Genomic DNA, 20592 nt, shown 5'->3' on the forward strand with positions numbered 1-20592 from the left:
GGTGTATGGTAGATTAAATATCAAACTAATTTTAAATAGATACAAACACGCAAGTTTGGAATTAATGATCTATCACGAAACCTGAGCATATTTAATTATTATATGTAATATTGACTTCTCAATTTTAAAGGTATGCACTAACATATTTTATAGTAGAGTAAAGCAATAATTGGCTTAGAATGAAGATAGTATATAATTTATATCTTTCGACACATCGACGCGTCCATGTCTATTTTTATGTCTCTAGTATAATTGAATCATCTAGGATTTGTGCTCAGATTGAGGAAGTAGAATCTTAATTCAAGACGTCTGATTTTTAGTAGGTATATAATAAAAATAACAAATACAAGAGGTGGATGACTTAAGTATATAACATTCTGCCACTTTGGCATTGTTGAAATTTTACTGCCGTATAGGTGAAAGACGTGGAGAGGAATTGGTTGTAGCTAGATGTTCTACCAGTGGGTATGGCAGGAGCGCTCTCCATGTATACATATTTGATATTACAATAAAATAATCACATGTCTGTGCAGCAGTCAACGGATTGTACCAAGAGGTAGAGCATTAAGGAAAGCGCCGTAGAATACAATACACACATTTCCTCATATATATAATATCATTCATCATAAACTGGAGGTTAAGAGTGTCAGTATAATTGTGAAGAAAAACTTGTGTTTTTTTACCGGTCATGAAACAAAAAATAAAGAGTGAACAATTTAAAACATTTGTGTGATTTTGAGTCTCTATGTACAAATTATCACCTTCAATTAACTTATAAGTGATGGTTTGATCATGAAAAACTAACTAGGAGTTTTTAGTTGATCCAACACATTCAAAATGGATTCAGTGCCCCCTTTACCTCAACGACGTAACAACGTTTACAGTGGGACTCCATCGGTTATATCCCGAGCTCGGAAAATGTCATTCCCCGTTTCCTCACATGGAAGCTCTCTCCAATCCCTTTCAAATGTATCTCCAGGCTCAAATCTATTCCCATTTCAACATCCCTCCTCTGCCTCCAATTTCTCTCAACTCAATATGGATATACCAGATCTCGCTCATAGACGAATCCGTCGGTTTTCTAATGTATCTGATGCTGTGTCTCGTAAGTTATCTACGACCATTGGTTGGAGAACCGTCAGCGTCACAGACATTGTTAATCAAGCCAAATCCCTATGTTCGCAATATATCCGTTGTCGTTTGAAGCGAACTGGACTGCTCAATAGAAAATTGGGTCTACAAAGACTGAGCTCCATGGCTAATGTACCTGGAGGGATTGTTGTTTGTGAAGTTTTTGGACAGCTACAGTCAATTGGGATTGAATTGGAGAGATTACATCCTAAATTATATTCTGGAGTTTGTCGACAGGTTAGCATGAAGTTAATTGTATGCTAATGATTTATGTCCGATGTGTTGGTTTGATTTCTCAAACATCTACTACATGTTATATTGAAGAAAAAAATTTGTTCTACACACGTATTCCTTGAATTTAAGTTAGGTTTATTAATTTTAACTCTAGTTAGCTAGGAAGTGAGAAATAGTTGTAAAATTATTATGATGTACTTGTCATAATTATCTTGCAAAACATGTTTTTTGGCGGGGTGAGGAAGGGGGAGGGGATAACGAGGTCCAATGTACCACCTGTTATTTGCGACCTACATTTTCTGTTAAAGCAAACAATTTTGTTTGTAATCATACAACTATCAGTAGATAGAAAAAGATGAATCTATCATAAATATTGAAAAATAGGGGTAGAGTAACGAATCATTCCAGATATATGTAAGATGTGAAATGTGTACGTAAACACAATGTTTTCAAGTCAAGGTGTATCCATGAAAACTCAACTCAATGTGCAAATTCATCATTTCATAATATATATACATATGTAAATTTAAAATTCAAGGAAAATGCTATTACAGCTCTTCTATAGTATTCCTTCTTTTTAACATAATTCAAATGAATATCTGAGTACTACTAATGGAAGTCTCTTGTTTTATTTTTGCCATGTTTTTTTCTAATATCCTTTTGATATATTTGAACCTATTTTTTTTTAAATGTTATTTCTGGTTAACTTTTGAGGTTAGATTATCATTAGTTTCATTCATACATTTAGTTATCAATTCATTTAGACTGATTTATATTTTATTCAAATTCATTCTTCTTTTTTTATTACACTTTTCAAGGTCTCTGTTACAATCACAAGTGAAAAGTCAGTAAGAGGGGTTTTGAGCTCCGTAGCGCGGGAACTATTCAAGTTCGAAGTGTCTTGGGGGAAAATAGTGAGTTTGTATTGTGTCGCAGGAGGATTAGCTGTTGACTGTGTTCGACAAGGGCACCCGGAATATCTCTTTGGTCTTATTGATGCCATGGGACTTGTAGTTGAGCGTGACATAGCGAATTGGATTGGTCAACAAGGCGGATGGGTAAGAGTTTTGATGAATAATATTCAATATATATATAAGATCGCATGTCAGGGGTATTTATGTTACACGTATTTGTTTAGCATGATCTTTTTGTAGGGTCTATTATACTACATAATCATAGACCGACACATTCCATGTTTCTATGTTTTTTGACTCTTTTAATTCGCAAATTGTTTACCATGTAGAAATACTATCATCGGATGTAACTAGTAAGTACATACATAGCTAGACAAACCCATAAATTTACCCTTCATGTACCTAGATATACACTCAGAATATCTATTTTATTAATTACGTACGTGCCATGTTATATTGAAACCCAATTAGGGAACGTACGGCACACGTTGATCATAATGTATCTCACCTATGTTCTTTAGGTATGATTAAAATACTGTTCCAATCTCCTTTTAAAAAAGAGCATCATTTAGTCTGGAATAGTTATACTTATTATGCTGACTAACGTTACAAATTGAATTATGAAAAAGTTATTTCCTTTGTTTGCCTCAATTATATTGAATAGAGTTTGCAAATTATAAATGCAAAGCATGGACTTGTATTGTGTTTAATTTTTAAGCATTTTTTTATGATGAGGCCATGACAGTTTTTGAGGTAACAATGTCATTTGAAATTGTAAAATAATTATTATCATATAAATATATTTAAAAAACCGTGGGAATTAACTTAACTAGACAATTAAATTTGTACAAGAGCCATTTGTTCATTGTTGCGACAATCCTGATTTTATTTAAACTGTTGGGTATGAAGAAGTTCCTTAATGTGAAGGGTATTTGGCTTCAACATAAATGATCATTATCAATAAAATCCTTTTTATATTCCTAATGAAGAAGTATTGTCAATTATCTTACTGGTTAGAATCATTGTAAAAAAAGCCTTGGATTGCAAGATCTTCATATCCTTATTGTAAATTAAAATAAAGTATAAAAAAACATCATTATCCCTTTCTGTGTGAGCTTCGTTAAAACTTTTTTTTTATTACAAGTTCTTGTTCATAAAATCTAGCATTTACATTCAAAAAGAATATTAATATTAGTTGGTTGTACTGATACACGCCTTATATCTCGAATTATACGGATTCAACAGCTCCGAGATCAGTGGAATTAAGGGACCCGGCTGCACCAAATCGACTTAAATATAAACTAAGAACTTACAAAGTCACTAGATTTAGGGTGACTGAAATTTAAGTTCAACTTAAACATAATTCGAGCTGATGCAATCAGCCATAGCATTTTAGGCAAACCACCCTATTTGAGACCAATATTTTGATGGTTTGAGAGAAAAAAAGACAAAAATTCTCTGAAAAAATATATAATAATTTTTTATCTAATTAATTTAGTCCAGATCAGGACAACGAAATCTAGACACTTAGGAGTCGATAATCAAAATTATTTAACCGTACTAAAGGATGAAGATATAAACTTTGAAATGATGAGATTATTCTGGAAATATTTATGTATAAAGTTTCATGAGTAAATCTGGGGAAGGGACATGCACCCCCCTTTACCAGCGACGACTAATGCACCCATGTCCGGATTGCTCGGACTACTATTGCTGAACATAGTATTTATAAATAGCAAAAAAAAACATAGTAAAATATTGAAGTTCCTTGCCTCACAACTAGTGCTGTGTCTGTCCCAGGGGCGTTCGCGGGGTCATATATATTGGGGGGCGTATTTTTTTTTAACAAAAATTCAAAAATTTAATTTTTTGGAAAAAAATTTGATTTCAATTTTAACATTTTTTGAAAAAAAATTCAAACATTAAATTTTTTGGAGAAAAATTTATAAATTCATACTTATTCACAGCTTCCTTATTTGAGCCTGCTAGCATTATGTATGCACATTAGACCGGTTCAAATTGTAACTTTTTTTCCCAACCCTTTAATATTTGATTTTTTCCCGTTCTCCCAGGTCTATAGAAACTTAATATACAAGTCATTTGCATTTTGGACCGCGGTTATACCTGCCTCATGGCTCATTTTGACTATAGATTCGTAATGGCTTATCGTATAGCATTGATATGGGTATTAAATCAAAGCCAATAAACTGTGCTTCAATTTGTATATTAATATTATTAACCCTTTATTTGTGCCCATGGGTACATTTACCCCAGATATAAAAAATGTATGTTTTCCCCTGTCATTTTAGGTATTCTCCTCTGTTTTTTATCTTGACGTATATGTATACAAAATAGAATACAATAAAGTGAAATACATTTAACTTTTGAGCAAAATTTACCAAAATATTGAACATTACACGGGGATGGCAAACTTTTAAGGAACGTTCTTGGTTAAGAAATGCCCTGTTAATAGTCTTGCTCTACTCGTCCGTCTCAGATGCTCCACAGTACGAGTAAGGGAAATTGCTTGGTGTTAATTGGGCGAAAAGTTATATATATATCAGAGGTGATAATTGGAAGAGCATGGAAGCTTATTTTTAGCAAGAATCAGGGTCCGGACAAAACAATGTTTGGTAAATTAAAATAAATGTGGTCCATGTTAGATACGGACAATCCAATAATTATAGCCAATGTTGAAAAAGATTTTGACACCTTGAAGAAAAAATCAATTAATGCCATAAGCAATATTCTAGAGAAGAAACCTTCAAACGCAGACTTCATAGAAGTAGCAGAGCTATGCCTGATTATTCTCGGTAAGAAACCTAGTCGAGGTATTCATTAGACCAAGCCTGGTGCAATTCACCAAGCCCGTTGGAGGACCAAGAATATATATGCAATGAAATTGTTATTTTTTCAAATGGACTAAACTACGAAAATGACACAATCATTAAACTGGAGATAATAAATAAATTCCTGGCTTTATGTTATTCAAAGCACTGGATAACAAAAAAATCTGCCACCGATGCTCCTATCCATAATTTTCAATTGATTAAGAAGATGCTTCACTATCAACATACTGATAATGAACTTACAGCCTCTGCTCTGAAGAAATTGCGAAATCACGGTTGGTATCTGACTCAGGAGTTAGTAACAATCAAGGTATTAAGTTCACATGAGAGCATGACAACGTCCATAAAACAAAAGCTGGTAATCAAGCTATCCAAAACCGAAAAGCCGGAGTGTTATAGAAAAGGCAAGCCAGTTTTTCCAGTCATTAATCAAGCTACATCTCTTACAGACTTGATAGAACCTGAGTTACATTTTTTGTTTGACACTCTCGGATTGAACAAGTGAATGGATTATTATACCGGTTGATACCTGGGGGGAAAATTGAAACTATAGGACAGCCTGGGAGTTTGTGAAGTCAGTAAGAGTGACCAATGATGTTGCTGAAAGAGGATTAAAGCTCATGAGTGACTTTGCAACTAGGATTACCACCGACCAAGAGCCGAAAAACTGTTAACTGCAAATTGTGGGATAGTCCAGAAATAAATATATACATATATATAAAAATCAATGTATTTCTAGTATGTTATATTGCATTGTTTTTAAGTATAGAGCTATTAGCTTTGATCAAGTTTAATGCATAAAGTTTTTACGTTAAGATAATAATAACTGAGGAGAATAAAAAAATAAAAAACATGCATCTTTTAAATCTGGGGTAAAATTTACCCAAGGGTACAAATAAAGGATTAATATCATGCTTATAAAAATTGAAGCACAGTTTTTTGGCTTTGATTTGATACCCATATCAATCCTATACGATAAGTCATTGCGAAGTTATAGTCAAAAGAATACAAACAATTACATAATTTTTGCCTTTTTTCAGGGCCACCTACAATAAATTTTCAAGGCCCATTCGTGAGGCATATCTGCGGTCCAAAATCCAACTGACTGGTACATTTAGTTTCAGTAGACCTTGGTAAATGGGAAAAAGTTAATTTGTGTCCGGCCAAGTATTTTTTTTATATGTATAACCACCATTTAATTAGGTACCTCTTTAAATTGATGTAAAACAGTTATAATAAATTAGCAATTTATGAAAATTATGAATAGAACAATTTTAACTACATTAAAAGTGGAAACACAATAGTAATTTTACACATCATTACCTTAAAAACAACTTCAGACTCCTATGTGAGATAATATGTGTCTGACCAAGTATTCATGCCACTCCTTTAATGATGACATTTGTTATTCTGTTCCTTCTTGAGCCAAATTGTCAAAATTAAAAAATTAATTGAATATCTCTCATTCTACATAAATTTAGATAAATGTTTGAGCAGAGTACTTTGTCCAGATTTGACAAATTGTACAAAAGGGACCACAATATGATGTCAGCTTAATAGTTCGTATTAAAACACATTTATTAGGCAAATTCGATTTGTTTATTCAATGTAGTTACCTTCGATGGGGGATACAACGATTATAATAGCCATGCAATTTTCTGATGTCATTTTGATAGTTCAGTGATTAGCTCTGAATTATTTTTTTCAGCAGATTTCTTTTTGAAATAGGAAAAAGACACTGAGGGATAGATCTGAGGCATACGATAATTGTGGAAGCAATTCGTAGCTTTATCAATCCTTTTTTGCCATAGTTTTCAGCCTTGATGAAAAAAGAACACTTTTATTTTTTCGAACGGGGCTATTTTTTCGTGATTCCACCCTTCAAACGCTCCAACAATGCCATGTAATAATCAATGTTAATAGTCTGGCCCTTTTTGAGATAATCGATGGATATTATGCCATGTGCATCCAAGAATACTGATGCCATAACTTTGCCAGTCAACTCTTGCATCTTTCCTCGCTTTAGATTTGGTCTATCTCGTGCAGTCCCCTCGGGTGACTATCGATTGAACTCTATTTCTTTATAGATTGTGAGCTCAAATGGCAACCACTTTGCACCAGCTTTTGTATGTCAAACTATTCATGCACGATGTATCCAAAACTTTCCTTTTATTTCTTTAGAGCCTCACCTATGTCGATCAACTTAACTTTACGGCCATTCAAAATTATTTTGTTGAGTTACTTTATGTTTTCCTCGAGAACTACCTCTTTCGGGCGTCCATGGCGTGCATCTTCTTTGATACTCATTTTGCCTCCTTTAAATTAAGCAAACCATTTTTCAACGGTTGATTTCGCTTGTACAGAGTCCGATTAATGTTTATCAAGCTTAGCCTTGGCTTCAACAGTATTTTTTAATCAGTAAGCAATGATTGCATTAAAACACAAAATTCTTTTTTATCTATTTTTTTTAACAAAAAATATTCCTTCACTCACAATCCTATATCTCACGAACCAATTGTGACTGATGACAAACTTGTACACCTGTCGTTTGAGGGTTGATACTAGCTGGAAATCATATGAATTTATTCTAGTGGTACCATAATGTCAGCCTATGAACTTTTTAGTCGACCTAATAAATGGGTAATTCCATGAAAAATAATCACGAGGTAACAGATTTGACTCAAAATTGGAATCTGGTATTATTGACAGTAGAACAGCTCAAAAATGAAGTTTTGGATATCAAACTCAATCCTATTCTGAGTTCTAAGGTCTTACACATGAAGAAATTAGCAGTTTGATGACTGTTTGATTAGCAATATCTCGTAAACCAAAGCAATGATAACCTTGTACTTGGGGGTCAATTGAAATCAAAATACTTACTAATTCAATAACTAATTAAGGTTGAGTGATTGAAATTAATTCATGTTTCGATATATTAAAGCAAAAACAATTAATTACCAAACAAAGCAAACCTGAGTTCTCTAGCTTAAGTACAAGTCGAGAAAATGACACTTGAAAGGGATCGACGAAATCCCATACTTCAAGTAGGTGTTTGTCTCCAGGATTACCGTCTACGCTGTGGGCAAGTACGAAATATTTGAGAGGAAGAAAGACTCTCAAAAAAGGCCAAACTGGACTCGGGTGAGTTAATGACAATCCCCTTAAGTCTATGAGGGGCCATGCAAGAGATCTCGAGGCTTCACAACAAAATGTCCAGAAAGCTATCAAAAAAGTGGGTAGAAAGAGTTTTGTGAGGGTGAAGAGCCCACTTTTGACACCAGTAATGAAAATATCCCATGTCCTCCGTTGCAAAACACTTTTGAATGAGTCTTTTGAACTCTTTTTTGATAGTTGTGTCCCCCTTATCGCCCTGATGCCAACCCCTAGAATACAGATTTTAGTTGCATGTAAAGGAGAAGGCATCCAATGTCCGTTATTGAAACAACGAGGCTCTCAAAGACACCATCAGCCAGCACTGGGACTATATCCGTAGTGGGTGCTTAGCTTTCCGCTCCTGTCTGTAAGCCATCATTGTCGCATTAATAATTAAGAGAGCTCAGACACACATCAATTCATAATATTAGTTCTGTAGAAATTTTATTCTTAATTCATAAATTATATCTTGTTAAAGTTTAAAATTACAAGTGTTCAGATTTTAATGGACCACTCGGTATCTGAACAAAAATAATCTAATTTTTTTGTATTTTTGATATTTAAAAAATTTAAACCTCGACCTTAGTTTGTAACCTTAAATTTTTCATGGTTTATGGTATTTGATTTTTTTTTAAATTTTAACAATCTTAAGATGAAGCACTTAAATCTTTTTTTTTTTAGTGGAAAATTCATGAAATTATGATGTATTTATAAAAATAAGTAAATTATTGTTTGATCGAACATACTTCTTTAAAGTAAAATATGATAAAATGTACAAAAAAAAAACATAAAAATGAAGTTAACAGCCCTAAGGACCAATGTGACCAACACATAATTATTACTTTATGTTTTTTGTTTTTTTGTATAATACCCTTATGAAAACCGTCAAATGTTCCTTAAAAAACCCAATATTATAACCAATGATGTAAATCCGGTGTTTTTTAGCTGGCCCGTTAATTTGTAATTGGTAGTATGAAGAAGTTATTTTGTTTAAATTAGCAGTTGTCGTTATTATTTCATTCCTGAGTAGTGAACATCCTGTCCAAAATTGATTCAATCATATTCAAAACCTGTTTGAACGTATGTGTGTACTCATAAAGACGGAGCGTAACCCTGAGGATTTGTTGCGGAGTTATAATTATAAGTCCTTGTTGGACTCAGAGTAGAATGGGGGATCGACATTGGAGTAATTCTAGCAAATGTTCTTCTTTATATCATTTTCTCCTTCCTTTCTTGTCACAGCTGATTGTAGCTGATCTAATGAAAGCACTATTTCTTCTCTCCTTCAAATAATTCTTGAAATTCTCAGGGTTACCATGTTGAATTTTGGTGTGTTTTTTTTTTACATGCCCATATCACAATGGACAATGGAAAACTTATATACCGAGTGTAACAACACAACCTGGCTCTTCAGATTTCCGGATTTTCCGGTATAGTTGATATTTTGAAATTGGGTAAAGATTTTTTTATTGGTAAAATATACATAAAAGCGCATTATCACTCAGAATTTCCTACAAGAGCACTACTACAACCTGTTGTACAAGGATAGTTGGCCTCCTAGCTACACTGACCTCCATACCATGGACTATTTTGTCTGGAGGTACCTTGAGTTAAAGGTCAACATAGGTCCTTATACTATCAACAAGTTTCTGATCGACTCCATCATCCTACAATGGAAAACTTAGATCGTATTCTAGTTTCTAGGACTGCGTGTGGTTCAAGGTCCAAATCAAGACTGTTATAGAGGTCAAGCTGGGGCTAAATTGAGGGAAATATATTCTTAATTATTGTATCTGCTGCTCAGTTTTTTGGTTGTTTTTTTTAATCAATCTTAACATATAAGCATTTCATGTCAATTTAAAGTAAATAGATCAAAAAGGGCTGAACTTCGTTGTTATAACGGGTGGTCGTTTGAAATCTAAACAATTACTCATTAATTAAGGTTGAGTGATTGAAATTAATTCATATTTTGATATATTAAAGCATAAGAAATTAGTTAGAAAACAAAACAAAAACTTGAGTTATCTAGCTTACTTTCAAGTCTACGGATTTATTTCGTGCACTCCAAGGATTTGGGTCCCTCCAGGACCACAGTATACGCCGTCAGCAACTCCGAAACGTTGAAGAGGAAGAAGGGTTCTGTCTAAAAGGACAAATTTGATCCGGAGGAATGAAAGAAAACCGTCTAGGTCAATCCTAGCAAGTTCATGAGGCCCATGAAATAGATTTTGGGGTTTCCCCACCAAACTGTCCAGAAAGCTATAAAAAAATGGACAGAAAGAGTTTTGTGTAGGTGGATAGGCCACACTTTTGAAACCAGCTGCAAGACTCTCTTCCCCCAGTCCTGATGCCAACCCTCTCGACCACATCGTTTAGGTGTATGTCGAGGTGAAGGCCAGCACTGTCCGTCATCCAAACACCAAGGCCCTCAAGGCCAAAGTCAGCTTGTAATGGGACGCCATGACAGAGGACTACATCTGCACTGGGTTCCAGGCCTGGAAGCTATCATTGCCACTAATGGTAGCTATATAAATGATTAATAGAGCTCAGACAAACATTTATTGATAGATTTAGTTTTGTTAAAATTATATCCTGTTGAAGTTTAAAATTCTAAGTGTTCGGATTTTAATGGGCCACTCGGGACCCTGTATTAAATTAGTTAATTAGGATTTTGTATATAATATATAACTTGAAACAAACAGCTATCAAAGTACTACCAAAGTATTTGTTACAATTATTTTATTTTTTTAAAGTTATTATGATTCTATATAAATACTTACAAAAATGTATTGTATAATACAAGGGAAAGATATCACATTTCAAGGTTAGGGCGAGTGGAATGAATTCCAAGTTGTGCTTTAAAATATTTGTATGTATTTTAATTTTGATTCTTAAAAGAGAACCTTGATTTTTTTTTTTTTTTTTTTGAATACGTTTCTTATAAGTACATTATGTACTTACAACCAATGTACTTTTGTATATTTTGATTTTTTTTGTGTATTGCAGAATCACAAAAGTAATGGTGGCTTACTTAATAAGTAGGAAATACATATACATATGAAGTCCTTGATGTCATAATTATCTAATGTTATTTTCCTAATTATACGTATTATTACTTTTAATAAGGAGGAAGCGTTTTGAACCTATATGTAAGCTTGTTTACGTATTATAAACAGGGTTTATCTATTATCCTCACAAAATCACGAGTGGAATCCTAAAATGCCATAGTTTGAGGGGGAAAAAAATCTTAAATCATAATTATACATTGTTTTCTGATGCACTCAATATGACTTGTGTTCTACATATTGTTTTAAATCGATGTAGAGCTACAAAATATTTTTGCGAGTATCTAACACGGGAACAAGACAACTACCTCCTTACTTTTTCCACCTAACTCAGGGGCGTCCGCAGGACTATATATATTTTGAAATTTGTTTTGAATCAATTTAATATTTGAAATTTTTTTTTTCCAAAAAATTTAATATTTGAAATGTCATTTTTGAATTTCAATTTTTCCAAAAAATTTCAATTTTCAAAACTGTAGATTTAAAAAATATAATTTTTTGTAAATAGATATGGATTTTTCAAACTTTTTTGAAAAATATTAAATTCCCAAAACCAAGCCTATCCCCTCCGAAAAATATATATTATGATCTTGCGGACGCCCCTGCCTACTCATAAATAACTTCCGAAGTTGGGTGTGTAACAACCCTAATAAAAAATTTCATATACATATATAAATACATTTAAAGGTCGTTTGTTTTAATATGCTTCGGCTTCTTTTGAAGACTTTGTAATTACAAATGACGTATTTGATTTTATTTGCATTTAATATGTCTTAGGTTTTTGATATTTTGTAGGTCTACATGCCTATCGTCGTTACATGTATTGTATCACTCAACCTTCTGCTCCTTAAAGTATCAGGAAAAGGCCCAAAATCATCTGGTGGTTAGTCAAATTAGTAAACCCTGACAACCCCCTATTTATCTTACCATTTTTAAACTAAAATATATATATTTCGCAATATTTAAATCATTTTATTCGATACTTCATTATAACATTGCTGTGTCATATTTTATTAAAAGCGTAGCTATAATTTTGTATTTGTTTATGAATAATAAATGGCCCATGCACAGTAGTAGTGTTGGATCGATCCTTGGAATGATTTTTTAATCAAATTTCTCTCCACCCAGCCTTTTTTATTGTTCTGATCTTTTTTACCATTCAACGGCTTTAGGACCGATTATTCAATTCTTCAATCCCATTTATCTTTTTATTTTCTTCACATCTAGCAAGGATTGGAGAATATAAAAACGAAAAAAATAATTAATCACAGCTGGAACGTATAATAAGTTCTAGCCACACACCTTCTACTTTAATCTTTAGGTATCTTGTAACTTTGAAAGTGATTTTCTTTAACTCCTCCCGATCCAGTTTGGCCTTCTTGACAGAGCCCTTCTCCCTCTCCAACGTTTCAGACTTGCTGACGGGATAGAAGGTGGTCATAGAGACGCCCAACTGCATGGAGTGTGGGAATGGAAATTCGTTGATCACGTTTAAATGTCATTTTCCCAACTTGTAAGTAAGCTAGAGATCTCATGTTTGTTTTGTAACTAATTGTGTATCCTTAATTAATTATTGAATTAGAGAGTGTTCAGATTTCAAAGGAAACCCCGGTATTTTAGATATACTACGTAGTAATTTTTGGATCATTTTAAAGAGCATTCATATTTTGATCTATCAAGGAAGTTATGTTTTTTAGCAGCTAAGAAGGGAAAAATATTATTGCTTATCTAACAAATCCATCAAATGAAATTTATAAATAATTTATAATTAACTGTCCACAATGAGATAATCTTATGTTCATTTTTCAACCTTTCCTTCAAACATACGGAAAGAATAATTACCGGGAATTAACTTGTAGTTGTTAGACAATTACGTTAACCTTCCCAAACCTAGGTTTATTTTTTATTTAATCAATTAATGTTTACAACAATAATAAGGGGGAAGAGTTTGATAAATTAACCACTGATAGTAGGTCAATTTATGATGGAGGAACGGACATAGTAGAACTAAGTCTCATTTAGTGTTGAGTCGATCCTTATTAGAACTGTGGTCCAGTCCAGTCCCATTTGTCGGTCCTTAAAGAAGGTCAATCCTACCCTTGTGACGTCAATGAGGATGTTTTTCCTCCTTTTAATTATTCTGTTATATAATAAAACACATTATATGACAAAGTAATCATATAATATGTTCGTCTCATATTGTATTATAATTTAAAAATATATATTTTTTGCAAGATATATACCTTAACACATATTCCATATTTCTTATTTGGCTTAATCAACCATCCATATTTTTATGAAATATTCCAAGGACCAACAGATAACGACAGTCCTAAGGAACGGTCCCAAGAACCGATAGGACCAGTCCTAAGACTATACTGGACCGAATAAATAAGGCCCGACACAATACTATTCATTCCCTATTGACCCTTCCCAATTTCCTGTAACGTTTGTCGTTGAGTGCTGAGGTCGAATATTAATGGAGTATCGGACAAAGAAACGAAGTAAATCTTTGAAATCATACTCCACAAATCCACATAAAAGATACAGACTATGGAAAAAAGTTCAGTGAGCAACAAGACATAGTTCTTCTTTACATGTTTTTCCTCCAAAAATCGACCTAATAACACACGGTAGGTTTTCATGTTTGTGCGGAATAACACTCCTGCATGAATGCAATATGTATTACAGCAACTTTTTCTCCATAAACCATTTTATATCTCACAAAACTCGTATTTTTCTTCCATACGTTGAGTGTGCAGAAACATAAATTCATTTTTTAAATTCGTGGTAATCAGTCTTTAAAAGTAGTAGCGAGTTGGGTGTGGTTAGGATTTTTATATAAATTATAATTATAAATTATTATATAAATATATATATATACATTTTTTATTTTTTTTTGAAAAAAAATACATTTAAAAATTTATAGCTACTCATCACAAATTAAATTTTTGTAAATATTTGCAAAAATTTAATTTCTAATATCAAATTTTTTAGAAAAAAATTCTAATATTTAATTTTTAGAAAAAAATTAACCTATTTATTTAATTTTTTAATTTTTAGAAAAAATTAACCTATTTAATTTTTTAGAAAAAAATTTCAAATATTCAATTATTTAGAAAAAAAATTCAAATATTAAATTTTAAACATTTAATTTTTTTAGAAACAAATTTCAAATATTTAATTATTTAGAAAAAAAATTCATATATTTAATTTTTTAGTAAAAAATTTCAAATATTTTATTTTTTGCTCTGCTGTATAATTTGTATCAAGATCTTTTTTTTTTAAGAATAGAAATCACATAAAAAGAAAATTTATCCCCTATTTTTGCGTAAATTTTTTTCATCCTGACCAAAATTTATTCTTGTAAAAAGCAAAAAAAAAAAAAAATTGAGGGGGATATACAGCCCCTTCATCCCAACTCCTGCGAACGCCTTTGGTCGTTTTATTCTAGAAGCGATATTTTTAAACATTCTTGGAAATACAGTTGGTTTCTATAAGTCGTTGTAATAGAGGAACGTGCGTTTCCGTAAAGATAAATATTGCCAAAAAATGGTTTGACAGAATTTTTCAATAAGATTAAGCTAATTGCAATATAGTTCTTGAGTTTGTATTGGTGCGATAAAAGAAAATCAGTTAATTCCTTTAATTTCCAAAGTACAAAAAACGTTGTTTTTTTTTTTCAATTCATATTTGAATTTGCAAATTCAACGCTGATAGCTCCACGGATGATAATGTGAGAGAGCTAAAATTGAGGGCATTAGATCTGATGCTATGGGAGAATTTTAAATTAATGTAATTTGTCTTTATCGGATAATTATAAGTGGATTAATCCACGGAAAAAAACTATACATTTGTAGGGAGACTGGTGGCTAGTGTTCTCCCGTTCCTTATTTAGAACTGAAGTCTACAATCCCGTACAGTTCAGTCTTGCATATCAGTCCTAAAAAGTAATACAGTTCGGTCCTAGATGATGTCTCAAGTAAATTTCTTCTTTTTTAATCGGTTCCAGAACTGAGAGTCCTAAGTACCGACAGTCTAAAGACCGGTCCTAAGACTGGACTCTACCAAACAAATAAGGACTCACACAACACTACTGGTGGCTAAAAAATCCTGTTGACTACTTACAAAGCATAATGATTTATTAATCCAATCTCTACGTGATAGACAGACCATCTCACCATTATAACCAAAAGGAAATTGCTCACCATAATTTATTAATCAAGAAATGCACCTGCATATTATGATTTGTCACTGTAAAAATTATTGAATGAAGCCTAGTATACATACATACATGTATTTTGTATATTTAAACAATAAATCAGGCCTTTTGATTCATATCTTTTGAATAATAATCATAGAAGAGAAAAACACCAAAAAATCTTCATTCAAAGAGTACTAAGGAAAAACATGAGTTATGAAGGATTTGATTATTATCATCAAAACGGATCACATTCCTCTTTTTTTTCTATTGAAAAAGGCATTTGCGTTTGTAATTTTTTTTTGGACATATATTCATCTAGGTATGAGGTAGACATATGCAGTTAAAAGCATGTCAAGGAATTTATCACGTTACGTTTTTGACTGCAACAGCATGGAGATTTCAAGTCTGGAGATCTCAAATGTCCCTATCCGGAGAATCTCTATTTTAAGGGCTCTGTTTAAAGGAAAATAACGTCTTGGTTTTTCGAATTGTTTTTGCGGCAAATGTGTTTATTTTAAGAATAAACCGTTAGGGGTTCATTTACATTTTGTTTTTCTGGAAAGTATAGTTTAGATTCAATATGATTTGTTTTGAATCTTATTGAGGAAAAAAAATCAAGAAGAGATCGATATAATTATTAGAGCAAATCAGTGCTTGCGTGCGTCCGCGGTTTTGTTATGATGCATATGTCTAATGGGGGCTCTTTTTTTGCTGGCAGAAACGTTGTTATATCAACAAACTTTATTGAAGTTTTGTGGATCATGGCAACTGCTGTTTCAGATATAAAGAATTTACAGAGGAGGAACGGCTACGTTGAATCGAGAGAAAAAATCGAGCATCACATGCCAAGGAACAACTTATGAACGCCTGCTCATTATTCCGGGCCCGGATTCAGGTAGTAATTGATGTTGAAGGCGGATACATCAAATGAGCTCTTTCTCATCATTCAAATCTACAATTTAAGCTAATTTTGAAGTAAATATGCCTTCAGTGACAATTTAAAGATTTTTTTACAAATGGTCCTATTTGATCTCAACACCCTGTAGTTAAAATATAGTAATTTTTCTCAGCATGGAAAACATCTTAAACGTGCATATGTGTTTTAACACCCTAGAAATAATAAAATAATGTGTTTTTTATAGCTTGAACGAATTTGATATTGCCTTTTAATTAAAAGTCATGAAAAATACATAATGAGAGCGGTATTTATCCTTGGGCGTCGTTCTACTTACATACACGCACACACATTGAATGTACTTGTGTGTGTGTGTGTGTACATAACCCTTTTTTTAAATACATACATCTTACACAAATTATGTATGTAAGTATGCCCCAAGTCTTCTTTTTCTACAACTTGAATTATAGATCATTTCAATTAAGGCCTTTATCTACATACTTCACTCTTCTAAGTATGTTATGCATCTATTATAAATGTAATTGATAAGTTTCATTAATTGTACCCATGACTTGAGCATTTATATTGATATACCATTGTACTATGTATGAATATAAATAAATAAACATAAAATGAAAAAAAATGCATGACAAACTCAGGAAGAGTTTTTTGTTTTGTTTGTTTATTCAAAAGTATTCCATATAAATAGAGTGTTGGATAAGTCTTACGAAAATAAATAGACTGCAGTATTAATAATGTTAGTGAGTTCTAGGACCTGTCCTTATCCATATAACAAAATAACTACTGCAGCTGAAATGACGTAAGTTACTATGCTGTTCAACATAACATCTTTCAAAGAGAAAAACATGGCGCAAAAAAAAAAATCATTTCTATTTTGTTATCAGCTATCGATGCATCGTCTCACTTGATACGTCATGGCTATTTCATGATTTATTATTTTTGAAGAATAAACAAAGTAATAGTTTATGCACTACTCATGCTCATTTCCAAGGGACTGGAATACAATTTTTTGTTGATCACTCGTCGTACATAATATACGAAGGTGCTCTGAAAAGTTTCTGACATCGATGTGAACATGAGATCACTCGTATTTAATACCTAGTCAAATGTATCAAATGGCCATTAGCACTGTTGGTCTTTGAATTGTTCCTAAAAATGTCTATGGATACGGAAGTATTAATGTACAGAATATAAGTCAGATATGTGTTAAGGCCAATGCGTATTAGTATCTTGCCAAAAATATTACATATAATTAAAGAAGGAATCCTTGTACAAGGGTATCTATTCGGTAATACCATATGTCTGGCTCTTGCCTTCTCCCCGAACTCTTACGCAAATCCCATCTCTACTTAAAATGCAGGATACTTCAACATTTAATTACTACTTAATTCTATTACTTATACCTGGCCAACCGTTTTTATTTACTCATCCCTATGATGCAAATTTTGAGAGGTTAAGAGTGATTTATTTTTTACAATATTCCTAAGACCAATGTTGTAGAACACATAATTAGCTTTCGATTTCTAAGAAAAACTTTGTTCTAGTCGCCACTATGAGCACGCAGTACGAGAAGAAGATTGTTCTTCCACAAGGGATTGTCACAGAAGGTCATCTGGGAGAAGACTGGGCCCAAGGAAGACGATTTACAATGTCTCCATGTGGTTGAAGGTCGGGGAGGACCTCAGAGACTCTCCAGGAGCAGGCAGGAAATCCTCTGTGACCATCAACCGACGTAGGTTGGCCTTAAATGCACCAAAAACTTCAATGGTTTTTCAATTTATCTTGTAACAATCACCCAACCCTCATTAATTATTAAATTAAAGTGTTCAGATTACAATGGACCACCCGATAATCAAAAAAGAAATTTTAGAATGAGAAAATAACGATTTCTATATGATCAGACGTCGGATTGAATGACACTTATTTCATTTTCACATCCCCTAAAAACAAGCCGAAAGGAATCCGAATATCTTCACTTTTTTAACTGCAATTTATGCATTATTATATTTCACATATATTCCTCTATTTGAAGTTATTCATTCGCTTTCATAGAAACGTGTTTATGTTGTTTTATTTGTTAGGGATATAGGTACTAATCGGAATATTATAGGGATTACCCATAAACAAATGAGTTCATTCTTATCGCCATCAAACGGTAGAAGATATGTTGAATTGATTACATATACTCTTATTCAAACATCTCAGTAAATATGTATTTGATATCCTTAATTATGTGGCTAAATATTGGTCAAATGAATTCTACGAGAATATATAATATATATATACATGTATCTCGCGACTTGACTTAGGAGTGCATGCATCACTGTGTGTAAAAAACCACTCTGCATGATATACCCTTTTATGTGTTTTATATTTTATGACGAAGGATTTTAATTAAAGCTCTTATTATAATTTATGAATGCATCCTACTTAATGGGAATTTAAAATATTTTTGTATAGGACCATGGGCGTAAAGGTTCCGTGACTAATTCATTTGTTAGTCTGTCATCACATATAAGTAAATTGTCGTGTATATTAATAGGTGTATTGAAAAGAAGTCCATTATTTATCCAATAGATGGTTTTAGTTATGTTCATTTCGCGTTGCATTAGTGCTATCAGAATACGAAAGATGGTGGACATCAGCAAAGAGAAAATACGCCATATTTAAAGTTTTTCTTGAAACAAGGCGGAAACACAGTCCAAGTGGCGGAAAACGGGAAAAGTGTTGATCTCTATATTACACTGTGCCTCAAAATTCAGCTCTTAGAATGCCCACCTACCCATATTTGTTAATGTTATTTTTCCCTTTGAACACGAACATGATCTTTAAAATTTTCATCCGCTGTAGGTTTGGCCTTTAAAGTCTTTTTTTTTAAATCATGTTTTTAGAATATAATGTCGATTCAGAGGCATACTTTGAAAGGAAATATCTATATACATAAAAAGTTAAAGGAAATAACAATGAATAAAAACATTCCAGCATTCGAATAATATAATATTTATTAAGTTATTTTACATACAGTTCCCACAAAATGGGTCTCATTATACAAAAATCAAGTAAAATGAAGGGATTTATTTGGAAGCATATAAATATTTTGCATATTATTTTCAATTGTATTATATTAGAGCTAAAACTAAAGAATCAACCTTATGTTACAACTTAAAAAGATTTGCCGTCAAAAAAAGTTCGATTTTGAGTGATTTTTTTACTTGAACTTTTAATTTTCTTATATGTAGAATATTTAATAAACATACAATGTAAGGTTCCGTGAAATTTATTCGAAATTCATTATGATTAATTTAATAATATTACCAATTGTTAGAAGTAATGCATATTTTAGAGATTGGAGAAGTTGTTAAATTATATATAAATAAATGATTAGATTACGTACTTCTAATTAATAAATACCAGTTTTATTAGAGAATTCGAAAAAGGATGCTTGAGGTGGGTTATGGGGGGAAAGTAATTTGGTGTTTTTGGACCGAATAGATAGAAATATTGCACAAGAGAACATGAAGATCTCGGCTACACAGTTATTAAATAGGCTAGAGAGTAGTTTGATGGAATATTCTCTATACTGGTTAAGTATAGGGTAATTACCCGCACTCGTTCTCTTGGTAGTATTTACGGCAAGACTCTTGAGGAGAGGATCTGTTTTTTCTCCAGAAGGGACCACGATACAGTGTGCTGTTGGATTGTAATAATATTATGAATTAAGTAAAATATTTGTGGTTGTACGCGCATACAAAAAACAACCAATCGAATGCATTGGATATGAATCATATTTAAATTGGGTCTAATCTTCCTGCCTCTTAAATATTAATTACTTATTACAATTAGTCAAATAACTTACTTACTTATGTTTAATTTGGAAACATTTGAACGGAACCTTACATTCCAGATTTCTAGGATATACTTTGTACATATCTATTTATCATAAATAGTAAATAAATACAGTCTTATCCGGATAAAGGAAACTCCTATTTGTCAGATGAAAAATTGAGCACATCCTGATTTTTTTAATATTCAAAGTATATAAACAAACGCAATTTTTGAATAATTTTGAAATTTTCCCATCTTGAGGTAACCAGTGTTTGATTAGATCCTGTTTTTAACAGATCAT

The 20592-nt window shown here is 32.3% G+C and overlaps 1 protein-coding gene across 1 annotated transcript in view; it reads left to right on the forward strand.

Annotated features, from left to right (window-relative positions):
• The first annotated feature begins 514 nt into the window (after window positions 1-514).
• LOC121116756 (uncharacterized) overlaps window positions 515-20592 on the forward strand; it is a 32564-nt gene continuing 12486 nt past the window's right edge. Inside the window, exons 1-2 of the mRNA XM_040711042.2 lie at window positions 515-1368; window positions 2184-2423. Coding sequence (XP_040566976.1) covers window positions 838-1368; window positions 2184-2423 — 771 coding nt within the window. The 5' untranslated portion in view covers window positions 515-837. The remainder of the gene's footprint in view (window positions 1369-2183; window positions 2424-20592) is intronic.

The sequence above is a fragment of the Lepeophtheirus salmonis genome, chromosome 4 (assembly GCF_016086655.4).
Source record: "Lepeophtheirus salmonis chromosome 4, UVic_Lsal_1.4, whole genome shotgun sequence".
NCBI classification, from domain to species: Eukaryota; Metazoa; Arthropoda; class Copepoda; order Siphonostomatoida; family Caligidae; genus Lepeophtheirus; species Lepeophtheirus salmonis.